The sequence below is a fragment of the Montipora foliosa genome, chromosome 11 (assembly GCF_036669935.1).
Source record: "Montipora foliosa isolate CH-2021 chromosome 11, ASM3666993v2, whole genome shotgun sequence".
NCBI lineage: Eukaryota > Metazoa > Cnidaria > Anthozoa > Scleractinia > Acroporidae > Montipora > Montipora foliosa.
In genome coordinates, this window is record NC_090879.1 from 38,581,046 (window position 1) to 38,598,545 (window position 17,500).

The window sequence follows — 17,500 nt, forward strand, 5'->3', positions numbered from 1 at the left end:
GCGCTTTGAGTTAGAAATGATTTGTAAGCTAGTTTACAGAATACTTTAGAGGATAATAGGCTCTTGGTGTCGGTTTTAGCACCTTTCATTTGTGGACAATGGTTTTCGCGTTTTATATTCGAGATGGCACCTATGACGCCGTGTAGAAAGTGAGCTGTTATCGCAAACTTTTCCTTGAAAGTATCAAAGGTTAAAAGTTGTGAATCCAAGTAGGCAAAGAGTTGAATTCGGAATTACCAAAAGACAATTCTATGTGGTGGCCACACAAGATATGGGCACGGAGCATCTGCCTGCAAAATCCAAATGGCTCAATAGCAATCGTACCCTGCGATCAGTTGGTTTTTGCTACGCTTCCCGGCGCGAGAGAGAAACCACTGTGAGCAACCGTTTGATTTTCCATGTGCGAAGTGCGTCACACCCCACGTGATGTATTTGACATCACTTCGTCTTATTTCGCGGGAAATGACTACACAGCAAGCTCGCCCAAACGCAGCAGTTACGTAGCTGAACGCACGCACAAGCGCCAAAACAAGTTTACTAACTCGTTTTACCGGTTCAAATTTGATTTACTCGTCCTTGGCGCTGGACGGCGGTTCACTCAAAGAAACCAACTGATTGCAGGGTATAGCTATGGAGGACTAATTATTCCATCAGTTGACATTCTATTTTGCAGGAAAGGGAACCACAGCTTTCACGAAATTCTTGAATTGACAAAATACCTGGGTTGAAATGATAAAAAGTAACCATTTAAATGTATGGTTCAAGTTACAGGCGTACATCATGTTCACCTTGTTCCACTGTCCTTGTGTCAATGTAACCCCAGGGAAAACACTTGAACAACCAAGTGTGATTGAAGACTGAGATAAGCTACCAGCCGAGGAGTTCGATACGACACGATATCACAGGTAATTTAGATGGACCTTTGACTTCATTTTGCTGCTTTGCTGTAACGTTAACCAATAAACAATTGTGAATATCATGAGGTAAACATGAAAATCACTTTCGGGTGAGTGGAGTTCCTGGGTAAATATCAAAGTTATAGCTGTTACCACTCTTAGCATCACACGTACTAAAAATTGAAACACAAAACGTGACGCTTTCCGTTGGAGGAAATAAACAACATTAACAAAAACAACAGCAATTTATTCGAGTATTTATTTTACACATAGCGTTCGTTATCGCCCTTATTTTATGAAAAGTATAAATATCTAATAAAACAATAGAATTGCGTAACTAAAGCTTACGATGTCGAAGAAGGAGCAACTGCAAATAAGGAGTCGGCATTGAAAAGAAACCGTCAATTTTTGAATCTACATGAAAGCCTTTAAAAGAATTTATTTGCATGAAGGGATTAATTCATGGCGTAATTATTTTCTGGTTTCCTCAGAAAAAGTTCGAGTGCTCTTGCACAGGAGTCGAACCTTTGACCCACAAAAGGAAGACTTTTGCGCGAATCTCTAAGGCCTTAGTTATAGTTTTTTACAAGACATTCCAGTTAGCCTCTTGCTGTGATCTTTAGTTGGGCAGTAACAGTGCTCAGTCCCGTTTGATAAAGCTACGCTATGCACCACCGTTACAGTAACAAACAATGTTACGTCCAAAAGCTAATACGATTTATTTCGTGGAAATCGTTTTTGTATTTTCGAGTTTTCTTTCCTTATCCTATGCTGAACACGATCGAACTTCGTATCAAAACACCTTTGTTCTTATAGGCAAGAATACCACAGCAGCATAAAAATGGAAAAAAATTGCAACCAAGCCACATTCAAATGAATCGAAGTCATCTCACGAACTCGATGAGTTAAATCAACAGAAAGCGGAGATTAAAATACTCATAGAACCACTGTATAAAACATGAAAAAGTCTGAAATAAGGTAACTACTGTCTCAGCCTTTATATAAATATAAAATTGCTGAATTGGTCGTTGTCACATTTACAGCCATGAATCCTTGGTGAAATTTTAAGCCAGCCTCCATAACAGTTCTTAAGGTCAACGGCCTCCCAAAGAGTCACCTCACCAAACATGCCTTGACCCTTGCATTTCCCTTTCTTATTCATTGCCTGGTGTTGGCATTCCACGCAGATCGGCTTTTTTGGGTCCAATTCATCAGCCCATGTGTGTTTGCAGTGAGGATGTTTGAAGTAAACTTTGTAGTGGACACAGTAACTCGGCCTGCAATAAATTGTTGAAAATTTTGTCACAAAGTGAGATTGATAAACATAATAGGAGAGTCAGGGGGGACTATCGAAAGTTCAGAACTGGTGGACAATTTGATTGGATGAAACGTGAATTAGGAAACGTGATAGTGGAGATGGAAAGGCATATCCATGCTGCAAAATGCGTACCATGGCTGTGTTCGGCTGCCATATTCAATCGATGATAGTGAGAGCTTCTCAATTCAATATATTCAATTCAAGTAAGACTTCTTGCGTTCAACAAACCAACACTAGCCGTCTTCTTATTTCATTTAAAGAAGAGTGTTTTGTATTGGATCCAGCGTGTCGAGGCCGCTTGGCCTAACGCTGATGTGACTGCAGCTGAAGCTCCAGGATCGGCGATGCACCTGGTTTTCGCTCGATGTGAAGGAATCCGGAATCCAGCAAATGTGAGGCTTTGGAATGCGGAATCCAAAGCGTAGACGTATGGAATCTAGAATCCACAGATTTCGATGGAATCCCGGATCCATTTTGGTGGAACCCATGAATTTGGAATCCAGAATCCGGGATCCAGTGTTTGGGGATCCGGCATCCTTGGGCTGGAACTACCCATTAAACTGTTGTGAAAACTAAGCAAAAATAATAAGGCGCCATTGGTAACAAAGAGATTCCACTTGAGGGACCAGTTTTCCATTTGTTAGAGACTTGTTCTTGGAGGACCAAGAAAACTTTTTCATTGAACTCCACCCAGTGGATTAATTTGAAACTTAGAACAAAGTTTATTGTCGTTGATCGGTGGCCCTAGGAAAGGCTTCTATTGTCCGAAACGGAAAATACCATAAAACTCTTTGTTTGTCCACCCAAATTTTAGATGCGCATTGTTTTCAGTTTCTCTTGGGACTTACAATCGTCCCTAGAGAAAACAAAAACAATGCTTATTCAAACTTTAGAGTATTACCATAAAACTCTTTGTTTGTCCACCCAAATTTTAGATGCGCATTGTTTTCAGTTTCTCTTGGGACTTACAATCGTCCCTAGAGAAAACAAAAACAATGCTTATTCAAACTTTAGAGTATTATGGTATTTTCCGTTTCGGGCAATTGGACTCCAATGGATCTATTGGTAAGGAATAGGTTCCATTGGAGTGACAAGTTTTCTATCCGTTAGAGACGGATATTTTTGTCGAACCGGCCGGTGGCCCAAAGGTAGTGTTCCATTGAACGCCAATGGATCTATTGGTAAGGAATAGGTTCCATCGGAACATGTCCATGATTGGCATTGTCCTTAAATACTGATAAAACAAATTTTGTTATCTTCCACCCTTTTCAGAAAAAAAAAAACGGCTGAAACCATCTTGTTAAAAGTAAACCAAACACCAATTAAACAAAAGGACCATATCAAACATCTTGGAGTAGTAATAGATTCTCATCTTAGGCAGCGATTACACGAACGCGGTTTCACATCGACACGGTTTCGTGACTTCAAAACCGAGTTAAAATCGATGCGGTTTGGAAGTGTTTACACGGAACCGTTTTCGCCAGAAAGTCCAAGTAGGGATGGTACATGCGAGCGCTGCACTACGTGCTAAATTCACAAATTTGAACTGAACAATGCAAATTTCGCACCAAAATAGTAACCGTATTCAAATCGATGCGGTTTTGCTGTTTACACGACAGATGAAACCGCATCGTTTTGAAAACGCTCCACTTTTGGCACCGGTTTCAAATCGACACGTTTTCGATAACAGTCTCTATCGGTGTCGTGTAAACAGAAGATGTAACCGCATCGAAATCGATGCGGTTACAAATGAAACAGAGTTCGTGTCAATGCTGCCTTAATTTCAAGGAACACATTCATCAGTTAAGCAAGAAAATTTCTAGGGGTATTGGGATCATACTGCGGCTAAGTTGCGTCATTATGTTTCTCTTACTATTTTAAAACAAATGTATTTTTCTCTTATTTACCCTTGTCTTATATACGGTGCCACCATCTGGGGCAATACTCACGTAACTACTCTAATTCCGTTACGTGTATTGCAGAAAAAGGCAATAAGAATCATTACCTTTTCCCAGTATAATGATCATACTTCTTCTTTGTTTAGAGATTCGAACATTCTGAAATTATTTGAATTGTATTTTCATGTTTAAATTTCATTCAAATATGCTCCCATCTTAATTTCGTTCAGTGATTTCTTTACCCCTCAATCTTCAAGGCACAAGTATGAAACTAGGCTGACCTCTAGATCTACATTTTGTATTCCTTCCGTGAGAACAAACTATGGTAGATTTAATATTCGCTTTAAAGGAGCTTTTCTTTGGAATAATCTTGAAGAATCTCCAAGGCGTCTTAGCCTTTGCAACTTTAAACGGTCCTTAAAAAATGATATTCTTGAGTCTTATTAAGGTTTTTTTCTCTTGTTGTTGTTGCTGTTGTTTTGTTTTCCAATTTTCTTTGAACGTTGACATATGTGTGCGGGTGTGCTTGCTTTTTCTTAATACTTGTACCTCCATGTAACAACTGATTAGCTCTTTATTACTAGGTGGCTTTATACCTTACATATGTGATGTTGTCCTTTTTTTGCCCTCTCTGTTGTCATTGTATGGTATAAATAAAGATGTTTGTTGTTGTTGTTGTTGTTGTGGTACAAGTTTTCCATTCGTTAAAAACACAGAAAAAAAAATCATACTTGACCTTGGAGGTCCAAGAAACACTGTTCCATTGGACTCCAGTGGATCGATTGGCAAAGAATAGATTGCACTGGAGTTGCATGTTTTCTATCCGTTTGAGAGTTCAAGAAAAGTTCTTGTTGTCGATCGGTGGCCCAAGGAAGGTGTTTCATTGGACTCCAATGGATCCATTGGCAACGAATAGATTCCACTGGAGTGTTCTATTCATAGTCCATAGAAACGCACGTTTATTTGATCACGTGACCATAAAAACACCTCTATTTCCACATGGCGGGCATTCTGGACAACTTCGACCGTGTTTCGCGACTTTTGTACATATTGAAAGGGGTTGGAAATATTTTTTTGAAGACAAATATATGTTTCATATGTTGCTAAAAACACAAGTTTAGTCAGACGTGGCTGTGCCGCAAGATAGAACTGAAGATCAACAATATTCGTGTGGAAGTCCATTGAGAACCGTTGTGCATAACAGCCAAAGGTAAATGATAGAAAAAAATGAAGCAAAAAAAAAACAAAAACAAAAACAAAAACGCGTGATAATCGAAAGCCAAACATTTCATTTTGTGTCATGCACACGCTTATTAACATAGCCTGCGAACGCAAACGTATTTCCGGCGAACGACCGCCGGAAATACGTCTGCGTTCGCAGGCTATTATTACCACAGATGAAATAAAAACAAAGAAGGTGTGATAATTACAATGTGTTGTGCGCTTGTTTCTTTGCGTGGCTTATTTGAAATGTTGTGAGTAGACTTCCGGTAACTCCATTGGACTTTCGGTTCCATTTCACGACAAGACTTCCGGTGACTGCAATGGAATCTAGACATCATGACTGGATCTAGTTGAGTGTATTGGACATTTGTGTTTGCTACGCTTCGATTTCTACAAAACAAACTAGCCAGCTTGAAAAGGAACACTCACAAGCTTTAATGATTTACAGGAATGTAAGCCTACAAATGGAATAACTTAACTTCAAAATTACCTTTTAGGTTCTTCCTTCTTTTTTTCTTCTTTTGGCGCTGGCAAGATTTTATCCCAAACTGATGGTTCCCGGTCTTTCTTGAACTTGTGGGGAAGAATGCGGGCAAAACCTAAAGAAAAGAAATGAAGAAATGATTTATATTCACATTCTCTCGTCAAGACGGGGTAAAAAATGCACTTTAAAGGCGTCAGGGACTGTGGACTTAATCCTTGAGAAAGTGGCAGGGTTAATGCTATGCAGGATTTGAAGCTAGATTTTAAGTATTGTTTTAAACAGGCATTTGCTTGGTGTAGTCGTTTTGCTAGAGAGAATGCTTTGTCCAAATGCTTTTTTATTCAGACTTTTTCTCCTCTACTCGAAAAGAGCCACAGTGGTACCATGTAAAGTATCAATTATTGCTGAACGAGATGCCGTCATTTTTGTGACGTAAAAGTTACCATGGCAACAGGAAAGCTTCGCAAAAACACCCTATATTTTGGCTTTAGTTGTTCATATCTGAAAAACGAACTCAGTGATCAGCAGGCCAAGATGAAACTCTCAGCAAAGTTTAAAAAAATTATGTTAAGTGGATTCAGAGCTGCCTTAAATTTTCAATTATTTAAGGTGCTTAATCGGCTCCACAGAATTTTTATAAACTCTGCAGAACGTTTTATTCTAGCATGCTGATTGCATTTCAGAAATAAAAAAATAGGGGTCACCAAGTTCGTTTTTGAAATATGAGCAGCTAAAGCCAAAATATAAGGTGTTTTTGCAGGGCTTTCCCGTTGCCAAGGTAACTTTTTACGTCACAAAAATGACCGAATCTTTTTCAGCAATAATTATCATTTGATATAGTACCATAACATTGCTGTTAAGTGATGAAGTATTGTAGTGTCAATCCTTTAAAGAACGTTTCTTTCAAGTGTTGAAATTGGTTTGAGCCACCTTAAATGGAATAAATAATCTACTTGTGGGAGTATCTGGCGATGTTTGAAATCCCGCTGACCCGTCCGCGTTTTACCGCTGTGACAAACCGGCCGCGATTACAAGATCACAAAGCTCGGTCAAGCTAAATATTTGCAGCATCGACGGAAGTATGCAAGACATAGATCTTATACCGATAACCATAACTTCCTTCTTTTAAAAATAAAGGGCTTCAAAATCCCGATGACCCAGAACCGCTGTCAGTCAAGAGTGACCTTTCAAGGTGAAATTTACCCAGCTAATGGCTTAAAATGCTGCTTTCACCAGCGACGGAGTCGGGAGTCGGAGTCGGAGTCGGAGTAGTAATGAGAAGAGAGCGATCGATACGATCTAGTCAAAATCAAACTATAGGAGTCGGAAGCAGAATACCGATTCCGCTTATGACTTCGTCGCTTACGATCCAGTGAAAACTGCATTGTCAGAGTCGGAAGCTTCAAGCATTTTGATCTGTTGCTTCTTCCGCTTCTGCTTCCGACTCGAACAATCTAGTTTTCACCAGGTCATAAGCGCTCTTACGACTCCGACTATGACTCCGACGCTAGTGAAAACCAACCAGCCTTAAGTCTTTTGTTGGTCGGGTCCCAAATTTATCGTCACTGACCGGAAAGTGCAAAACCTCACAAGTGTTAGTTACAACTCATTCCCTTTGAATATCTTTTATCGTAAGCCCTAGTGTATTTTTAGAACTTATAAACGGGGAATCTAAAAAATTTAGCGCCGCAAAGGGCTCTTTCCCTAGATTATTTACTGCAAGAGCCCTTCACGTTCTTCGCCGTTTTCGAGTTCCTTCGCGCTGAATTCTTGCTTATTTCGTAACGTATGCGTCGACGGCTAAGACCTTAGGAGAGTCACGTGGTAAAGAATAAAACTTTGCACATCATTCTTACCCAGTTCTCTACCTCCGCACAGGTGTCTAAAGCATCCTTTGTTTTCTATAAGCGGTGGACATTCCTTTCCTCCATTCAAAGGTAAGAATAGAACAGAGCGAGTCCGTTGACTTACTCCTACACCACAACGTGGACTACAGGGACCCCATTCTGACCAAGGAGTTACCTTACAGTCTTGCTTCGCTGTGGAGATAAACAAAAAGTGTACACATTTATTAAAAATAGTAGCTATACCAGACTGTAACACTCACTCTTCACAGTCCTTTTTTTCCAGTGATGTTAAAAGATTCCTTCAGCGTAACTTGGAAAGTCCAATAAAAATCGAGAGTAATCTAGTCAAAAAAAAACATTGAGACTCCAGATCGTGTTTTCTGGGTGTCTCGTTCCGTTTGCTGTTTTTTTTTTAATCAGCGTCCTCATCCTTTCGACATGAAAAGTTTTCCTTGATTCTGGATGCTTTGTCGATAGCTTTGAAAAACTTGTTTGCTGCTAAATGTAAGAAGGGTTTTTTTCTTTCCACGAGTTGAGTCATGGATGTATAGTCATTACTCATATGTCGGGGTGTTTGGCTACTCCAGTGTGTTTGTGCATACCATTGTGAATGCTCTAATCTCATTTTCGTTCACAAAGATCGCGGTTCTTTTGGTCACAATAAGGATTACAGCCTCTGATCGGGTTCGAAACAGAACCACTCACTGTTAAGTGTCATATTATTCAAATTTTTGAGTCCTCGCAGCGGAACCGGAAATTCGAGATTCGCGGACTTTATGGATTGGAAACAGCGTTAGACACCGTTTACTCGTATCCGGATATTTTGGAAACGGAAATTTCCTCTCCATTTTAAAAATCCATTTATGAAAAAGTCTACGTCCAAGGGTAGTGTTTTTGAATCGTATTTGCTCGTCCACCAGAAATCCGCGAAAACGATTTGAAGCGCTAACCTCCACCTCTAGAGCATGCGTCCGCGCGCGCTCTCTATAGTCTCTGGCCACCAACCAAAGCAGGAAGTCCGCGAATCACGGACTTCCGGCTCTTCTGCGCATTCTCAGAAGCCAGAGTCCCTGATCTTGGTGCTGACTAAAAGAAAAGCCAAATGGGTGTCTTCGTATTCGTACGAATCGTGGGCTCTGGGTGCTAAAAAATGCCGGAGGAGCCGGATTCACGGTTGGCTGATCTTCTCTGCGCACGCATTCATTTCTGACTTTCCATCATGTGTGCGCTTCGCTTTGATCCAAGTGATGATAGAACTCGCCTACCACCCGCGTCTGTGATCCGGTATGGAATTCTTAAGACTCGTTAGGTCTCTCTATGCCCTGAGTTGTTTTTGTCATCTCCCCAGGAGGATGATGTCCATCTGAAACGTAAATTTGCTTCGAAAGATTCGGATTGATATGACCATCCGCGGGTAGGATATCTCAAGAGAAGGAAGGAAGGAAGGAGTTTTTGGTTGGTTATGGGTAAGTTTTGAAGACAAAGTGGAGTCAATCTAAATATCAAGTTTCTGTCCAATGAAGAAAGGCACCTTAAACACCATGGTTTATTGGTTTATGGATTATGACGCAGTTTCCTCTGATGATGGCTGGAACATTTTAAAATTGTTCTTATGCGTCAACTGGCAAAACGCAACTATGATGGGGTATGAGACGTTTTGAATGGAAGTAACAAAATGATGACCACGTCCCTCTGATCTCCAAAAAACATAAGCAAAGCACGAAAATAAGAGCTGTTTAAATTTTTTTTTTGGAATCTATTGTCAGGAATTTGGGAAATCCTCAATGGCATGGTGGACATTCGAGCGAACTTTCCCGAATCTGCTTATGGCGCGAACTTACAGCAATTATCTTGCTTATTACATAAGCAGGCTTTTGTAAGACGTTCTTCATTGATAGCTTTCAAATTTATTTAGATGGTAAGACAGTAAATAGACGACTACCCGGTGTGTTATGTTATAACTAGTTCCATCATTCCGATCCATAGTGATAATGTCATTATCGAGTTCCAGTGTTTACTGATGCTAACCAAATAAATGCTTCCGGACCAAGCTAAATGTGCGTTTTCTGTCTCTTGTTTGCCTTTTTTGGCCTGAAGACAATCACCGAGATGTATTGGGAAATCGAACCCAAAATAAATCCTGCGTAAGAGAGAGATAAATTACTTGCTTAAAATTATTCTTTCTGTTTTAAATCAGTGCTCTTTTGGATTGCGCATTGCTTTACATTGTACTAATTCTCTTTTCAAATTGTTTGAACTTTAAATTAGTTTAACATGATTAAAATCCAAAGTGCTTATTGTTGCACTGACCTATAAAAAATGCCAAATAATTAAAACCTCTCATGATGACAAAGTCATTGAGAAGGTCAGATGATTTCTGTTAACTACCTTTTAAACGATTTTCTATTTTTGGTCGCACTCAATCGTCACGAAATATGACCTACTAAATCGCCTTTTTTATTCCGAATTTGTCAACTGTTTTATTTTTTTAAAGATTATTGGACTGGACAATTTTGACGACTTTTTTTCAAAACGTACGCCAGCTGAGTAGTGTTCACATTAATGTAGGCAATAAAAAAATACTGTTGTGTTATAATCCGATTTGATGCGAGCGATGGAGTTCTTTTATGATCTTTAAAATACATTTTCTTATAGTTGCTCTCTGGAATTATCTCATCTTTATGAGCGATCCTTTGTAGTGTTGTCTAGTTTGCAAATGGAACAAAGTGACCTTGACAGAGGATTCTGTCAAAAAGACAATCGATACTTTGTATTACTGGAAATTTGAGATAATAAACCGCACTTAACTTAGTTGTGCCATGCAATCAGTTCTTGTCATTGGGTGTTTTACTTACTAAGTATAGCTATTCAGAGGTGTGACTTGATTTGATCGCATTAAAATTGTTTTTGCTTTCAAAAAGAACTCAAGCGAGTAATATTCTAGCTCCTCAGTTTTCTCTAATTTAGGTATTCCTTCTTTTTGACCATTCTGTTTTACAGCTGCTTGCCCAACTTTTTATTTTTGGGAAAGAAAGTAATTGTCCTCTCATGCAGAAAATCTAGGGACACAAGGTCAGCGCCCTTTCGTCATCTCCACTTCCGAAAAAAAAAACGGACCGTCTGCATTAACCGGAAAGGCAGGCACAAAGAGGAGACTCATTTGATAATCAAGACACGGTCACGCTTTTTGCCCTATACAGCGTGCTTCCATCAATTGTAAAATGCGGCAATACGACATAGAGGTGATAAATGATTATGAATGAGACGTGCCATGAACAAGCTCACTCACCCAGTTACTCACTCACACACTTATTCCCTCTCTCAATCACTCAATGTCAGTGCTGTCTACCTTTTCCAAATCCACATGGCTCCTTTATACTTTCAAAGTCTTGACAACAGTCGCCTGCTCCTTCACAGAACTCGTCGCAGAAGCACAACACGTCGTTAACAAAGTCCTCCATCCCGCAACTGCTGTTTCTTCCTGAACAGCAAAGCAGTGATCCGCCATTTTCTCTTTGATCACAGCACTTCACGGGTTGACCCTCTCCTTTTTGAGTACAAATACTGTTGGCTAAACTGTTGAGGGCGAAAGCGACGGCAATGACGAAGAAAACAGACGAGTGTTTGTGGAATTCCATTGCCGCGAAGTTCGCAGTTCTCCTCATGCCGGACGTCTGGAGTAAGATGCTGGCGCTTGTGTTATTTATCGGGGATGAGCAAGTCACGGGGCCGGAAGGATCAAATGTTTGGCAATTATATGGCAGAGCAGAAAACACGTGTCTTTGAACTTTACATACTGATTGAATAACAAGATAACTTTTATTCCAGAAATGTTAATTTTTTTAGCGTTGGCTTACAAATTGCAATGATCTCTGTTTTTTTCTCTAAATCATGGTCAGCTTTTCTTTCAGTAGGGAGGGAAATGGAGGAATTCTGGTAATGTCCACGCAGCCTGAAGGCTTCTCTGCAATCTTGACCAACACTGAATCCCACTAATCTTGACCCATCTCAGGGATACAACAATCCCTAAGCCATAAATCGCGTTTTGCCGACAACACTCAACTATTTATAAACACATATTGCCTTTTTCACCATGAATGACGACTTTTAGCATCTCGCCATGGCTTTGGAAGCGAATTAAAGAAACCAGTCACTGACAGATTTGGGTCATTTGGGGCTGGTGGAATTTCTCCAAATTGGCGATAACAAGAGGCAATGTAGTTTATTAAAACAAAATTTCAACGGCAAATCGGCCAAGAGATCAAGGAGGTATTTATTGCGAGCAGGAAATTCTAAGATGAAACCGGAAGGGTGTTATTTCCCCATTCACAATGTTGATCTCTTTACACCAAGAATCTTTTTAGCCAACAAATGATGGCTCCTTTCCGAGACCGTGATAACCCACGTATTAGGATCGACTAATCTTTCAACAAAAGAATTTATGTTTGCTTTCGACAAAGTCGCAAAAGCAGATTAAACTTCGAGATTTACACCAGAGATGGACGGGTGAAATATTTCTATTTAGAGAACACTTCACTGAAAAGCGATTTAAAAAGAATAAATTCATATCATGCCACACTTGATGTGTTTACTAACACTGGTCGGCGCTTATCCTGTTTCCGACCTTTGCTTCGCCTCAAAATGACAAATATTTTATTTTGTGATTGGATATGGCGAGCGTCTTTGGTTGCTTCGGCAAGAAACGATGAAAATTAGGGCAACACGATTCGGCGTTGCAACATTGATATTTCCGCCGGTCAAGAATGCAGCGAAAATGAGCGGTGAATAATGGTGTTGTCTCATGGAATGGAATGAAACTGGATTTTTTCAATTTCGGATTAATTTATTTCGGCCAATTTTCCAGATATCTCCAGATCGCTGTGAAGGATCTCGCTTTCAATGATGTTCAGATAAAAATCACCTTTCACCTTCCAAAATTTTTACCACGGCTCTATTTTTTCAAACAACTTTCTGGCATAAATTTGCCAGAATGCTTCTTTTTTAAGGTAGAGAGGTCTCATTTGGTTTTAAAAAGACTTGGCGAAAGCGTTCACGATTAGTACTTTCTTAGTACTGTCTCAACAAAGAAAAAGACCAACATGGTTCAATACGTTGCAAGTCAGTAGCCAATATAAGCGATGCACTAAATTCTTTTTTTGACTTTGCCCACTTGTTTTTTCAGTTTTTTGTTAGGGGTCGGCGGCTTTTTGTCTGTGGGAAATAAGTGCTGTTGGAGGGAGTTTTTGCGGTCAGGACTTGTCACAGGAATGCATGCATTGCGCCGTTTAAATATGGGATTGTTTGTTTATACACTATTGCCTCAGGGGGGATTTTGTCTCATGTTTATACTGAGTAAACATCGTTTCAGTCACCGAGATGAAAACGCTGTCGGAAGGAGTCCGCACCGTGATAGGTTGGAAAGACGGTTGGAAAGAGCTTCCCTTGGCCCGGCTCGGGTTAGTCCATCCTCAGTTTTTGCCCAAGAATAACCCCAGAATAACCCGCCTGACTCATGTAACTTGCCCACCAGTGAGCTTCCTAGGAGTCAACCGTGCAGTGAACTTCCTTGGATCGTGATCACCAAGGGATGTACGTTCTGTTTCAATGGTTTTCGCACCCCTGAGGCTAATTTGGCCGGAACCTTGAAACCCGGGCCTTGAAACTGTGACAAGCCTTACGTGAAAGCATCCATACATTCATGAGTGTGACTAATCTGTACGTGGCTTGCATTGACTAATTTGGGGAACAGAAAGCATGTTTCGTCCAAAAAAGCATAAGTTGCTTCACGAGAGAGAGCATGCTCGCAATGCCCACATTGGGTTCAGGATCAATGCGCGTGATCGCGCGTGTTCTTGTGTTCTAAGAGCCTGGTTCCAAAGCTTACATTTTTCTACGCAGGCTTTCGTGGGAAGAAAAGGCGTTCTTTTTCTGCACCCACAAGAAAAAAAGAAAGCCTGATCGCAGGTTAGGGTGTATCCAGTAACCATGAATTGCAGTCCGAGAGATATTGCGGGTATATACAATTTACATCACAGGGCAAAGTGTTGTTTGGTTCTTCGTCGCTTTAAAGAAGCGACTGAAATTTGCGGCGAAGCCCTAGAACAGAGTGAGATTGAAGAAAGGTATGCTTAAGTAACTCAATGAAAGACGGAACCTTCAGCAATGTCAAGGTGACTCGAGATGGTTTTCGTAACTTGTTTGCGATAATAATTGCACGTAGGATCGCCTTACCAGTTTCCCCAACCCAAAGTTACAACAAAACAATAAAGTTGAGTACATTTAACAACTATTCACCTAAGTGGAAGTGGCTAGTGGTGGATGACTCGGTAGTATATAGTTTTTATAACTTTAACTCATTTGTTCTTGCAACGATAATTTACATTATTAAAAACTGGATCATTGGATAATGCAATTCGAGAGTTTTGATTGGCTAAGCCATCATGGGTTATGAGCCATTATACCATGATCTACAAACAGGGCAAGCATATGCGTGATTTTTTGGGCCTTTTTATTTTTATTGTAGTCTAGTTTTCTATATTTTGGGGGCGTTTTTAATAAAACAATTATTCCACTCGCGCTTGTGGGATATTACTTCGTTCTAGTTCTCAGGATTTTTTAGCCTTGCCTAGATCAAGGTTAAAGACGTATGGTGATAGGGCTTTTTCCGTAGTTGCCCCTAAGTTATGGAATCGATTGCCTCCTGAACTCAGAGGTGTTACATCTGTCGACCAGTTCAAGGCACACTTGAAGACATACTTATTTAAATTGACCTACAATGTTTGATTTTAGTAGTTTTAGTCAACTTTATTATTTCTTATAATAGTTTTTACTGTGTATTTTTTTTCATAGTTTTTAACATATTATTGTACAGCGCTTCGAGCAATTAGTGGATACTGCGCTTTATAAGTGTCTATTATTATTATTATTATTATTATTATTATATTAGATGATTATAGCCAACTCGGCGCTGCGCGCCTTGTTGGCTATCTATCATCTCATATCCAACGCGCATTCATGGAATAATTGTTAAATATCCCGAGTTTGAATAGCCAATCAGAGCGTGCCTTCAACGCCATCCACTGTTTTAGGGCGCATTCGATTGACCCTATTCCGGAATAAGAATACGCGGAGTGATGATTGAAAACACTATGTGTGGTGTTTTGCAGCAACAAGGATAATAAAGCTATGTTTAAAATAGCACTTTAGCAGATGTTTGACAATATTCATATGAATCTCGGCAAAAACGAAGGATTTCTAACTTCTATTCCATGTATTCCTATTCCGGAATATGGTCAATCGAACGCGCCCTTAGAATAATAAATGCTTTACAGACTAAAACAGTGGATAGTGTTGGAGGTGCACTCTGATTGGCTACTCAATGTATATTCACAGTTGTTAATAATTTTTAAATATTGCATTTATAGCTTTCTGATTGGTTCACTCCATATAGGTTATCAGCTCATATACCTTATGACCTAATATGGCAACTGTAAAATCAAAACAGAATAATTTAATAAAATCTGGCATTAATTTCCAAGTGTTGAAGCATTCGGAATATGGATATGAGACTGCTAATAATAATAATAATAATAATAATAATAATAATCGTTGGCCACACCAAGCATGGACAACAAACTGCCCTGTTGCGCATGTCAAGAAAGGAGTATTGGATGGTACCACTTACCGTGATACATGTGTAAAGTATAGACAATCTGAAAGACGGAGATAATTAGAAGTTTTTAGGTATACTAGAGAATACCAAGCAAGAGGACAACATGGTATTGGAAGCTACATTGAAGACCTACCAGCAAAGACTGTCAGTCATCTGGTCAAACCCCCTTTCAGATTTCCACAAAGTAACAGCAACAAAACAATATGCCTTGCCTGTACTAGCGTATCCAATGTGGACACAACATGGAATATAAATGAATTACAACAGATATATTGAGAAAGTCGCAAGATCATCAAAGATAATGGCGGTCTCCATCCCGCAGGTTTAACTGACCTTCTGTACCTCCCTAGGAAGCTGGGTAGAGGAGGTCTCAAGTCAGCAGAGGCCCTGTACAAGACAACAAAAGTCAAGGCAGCCATCAAGCTCTATTCCAACCACGACACTACAATGGATATTGAAGTAAAAGAGAAGTAAAAGTCATGTATGCCAATGAGGTGGGAGTGCAATTAGACCTTAAACATCCTTTATCCAAAGCAGTAAGCTCCAAGACCAAGGAAGAGATCCCAAATGAAAGGGTTAGCAAGATAATAGAGAATACAATGAACAATAGACAAATTGAGACAATTAAAGGACAGAAGTGGCAAGGAAAGTTTGTCGAGATGAGATGGTCAGAGAAGGGTGTCGAGGACTGTTTTAGCTGGTTACATAAATGGCGCTTAGCCCCTAGAAGCATCAGTTGCAGGGATGTACGAACTATACCATCAGCTACTGCCTACCAAGCTCTACCACCAGAACAAGTCAGGGACGGAGACTCCAGGTAATGTCAGGTGCCGGCTTTGTATCCAGACTATACCATCAATCAGTACAACATTATCATAGATGTTCTTGGAGGATATTCTTCAGAAACTAAACTAAACGTAAGAAGTCTCCTTTATAATATGCAAAAAGCTGTATTAACATCTACTCTGAACATTCAGAAGAACATTCAAATTCATAGTTGCCACTTAATTTGTTATGAAGCCTATGACTATAATCTGTGAGCATTTGTAAATTTTTGCTTTTTTTTATCTTAAGATTTTATTTATTATTTGCTTTTATTTAGATGGTCACAGCTGAAAAAGTTGAAAGTCTTAACGTTCTGTAATCAGGAGGTTGAGATCTCTTCTCTTAATTTAATTTGAAGCCTGAAAGTTTTTAACGTAATGACCAAGTACAAAACTAATGCAGCAGGAAATTGAACTTATTGCAGATGGCATAGTAGAAATTGTGGTAGAGGGTAACAGACCATGTCGGTGTAGTCAAATTTTCTGCTTTTATTGATAAAGTATTGTAACATCCAGATACTGTGTGCTTGATGTGATCTTCCTCCTTAATTAAGATGTTCATAATTTGATGTGAACTCCAAGCAGCTTACAAGATTTAAAGTGCACCTAACCCCAAAATATTTTTTTCGCTAAAATGAATCTTTGCATCTGTTCCAAACACACTGCGGCCATTTTTTCCTTTTTCTAACAAATCCTGCCATTTTATAGGCTTCGAAAGTTGCGAAAATCAATGCATCTTTTGTTAACGACCGAGTCAGAAGGGGAGTAGGTCTATTCCTGATTTGACGTCACAAACTGATTGACATTGCATTAACTCTTTGTAAAAATGCATGCAAAGTAGATTGTGACGTCAAATCAGGAATAGACCCACTCCCCTTCTGACTCGGTCGTGAACAAAAGATACTTGGTTTTTCGCAACTTTCAAAGCCTATAAAATGACTGGATTTTTTAGAAAAATGAAAAGATGGCCGCAATGCGTTTCAAACAGGTGCAAAGATTCATTTTAGCGAAAAAAATATTTTGGGGTTAGGTGCACTTTAACATGTTCTAGTTAATAAGCACTGACAGAGCTGTTAGATTGTACTCGTCAAGGTATTATACTCTGGGCATGGGGTGGATTAGATCATATCCTTGGTGTTGTTGTTATTAAATGTGAGGTTACTCTCCTGAGACCAGACACTTTAAGTGCCTATGTAGTGAAAAATATCTTTTTCTTATTTTCAAGACCTGTAAAAATGATGAAGAATATTCAAGTTTTTGTTCAAAATCGATGATGTCACAAACTACTCGTGCCTGTAATAAATCCCAAAATTGAGAATATCTTCAAAAATATTTGA

At 39.5% G+C, this 17,500-nt stretch overlaps 2 protein-coding genes across 3 annotated transcripts in view; one reads left to right on the plus strand and one right to left on the minus strand.

The window, feature by feature from the left end:
• Positions 1–1,122: 1,122 nt before the first annotated feature.
• On the minus strand, positions 1,123–11,375 carry LOC137975880 (somatomedin-B and thrombospondin type-1 domain-containing protein-like). Its single transcript, XM_068823087.1, has 4 exons — positions 11,017–11,375; positions 7,677–7,859; positions 5,827–5,935; positions 1,123–2,173 (listed from the first exon to the last, which is right to left on the minus strand). The coding sequence occupies exons 1-4, from the start codon at positions 11,330–11,332 to the stop codon at positions 1,894–1,896; spliced, it is 888 nt and encodes a 295-aa protein (XP_068679188.1). The 5' UTR covers positions 11,333–11,375; the 3' UTR covers positions 1,123–1,893.
• Positions 11,376–13,548: 2,173 nt separating this feature from the next.
• Positions 13,549–17,500, plus strand: part of LOC137976031 (peroxisome assembly protein 26-like) — a 13,450-nt gene continuing 9,498 nt past the window's right edge. Inside the window, exon 1 of one of the 2 annotated variants that reach the window (XM_068823288.1) lies at positions 13,549–13,789. In XM_068823288.1, coding sequence (XP_068679389.1) covers positions 13,653–13,789 — 137 coding nt within the window. In that variant the 5' untranslated portion in view covers positions 13,549–13,652. Of the gene's footprint in view, positions 13,790–15,749; positions 16,157–17,500 lie in introns of those variants that run through there. The other variant, XM_068823287.1, reaches the window with a different exon arrangement.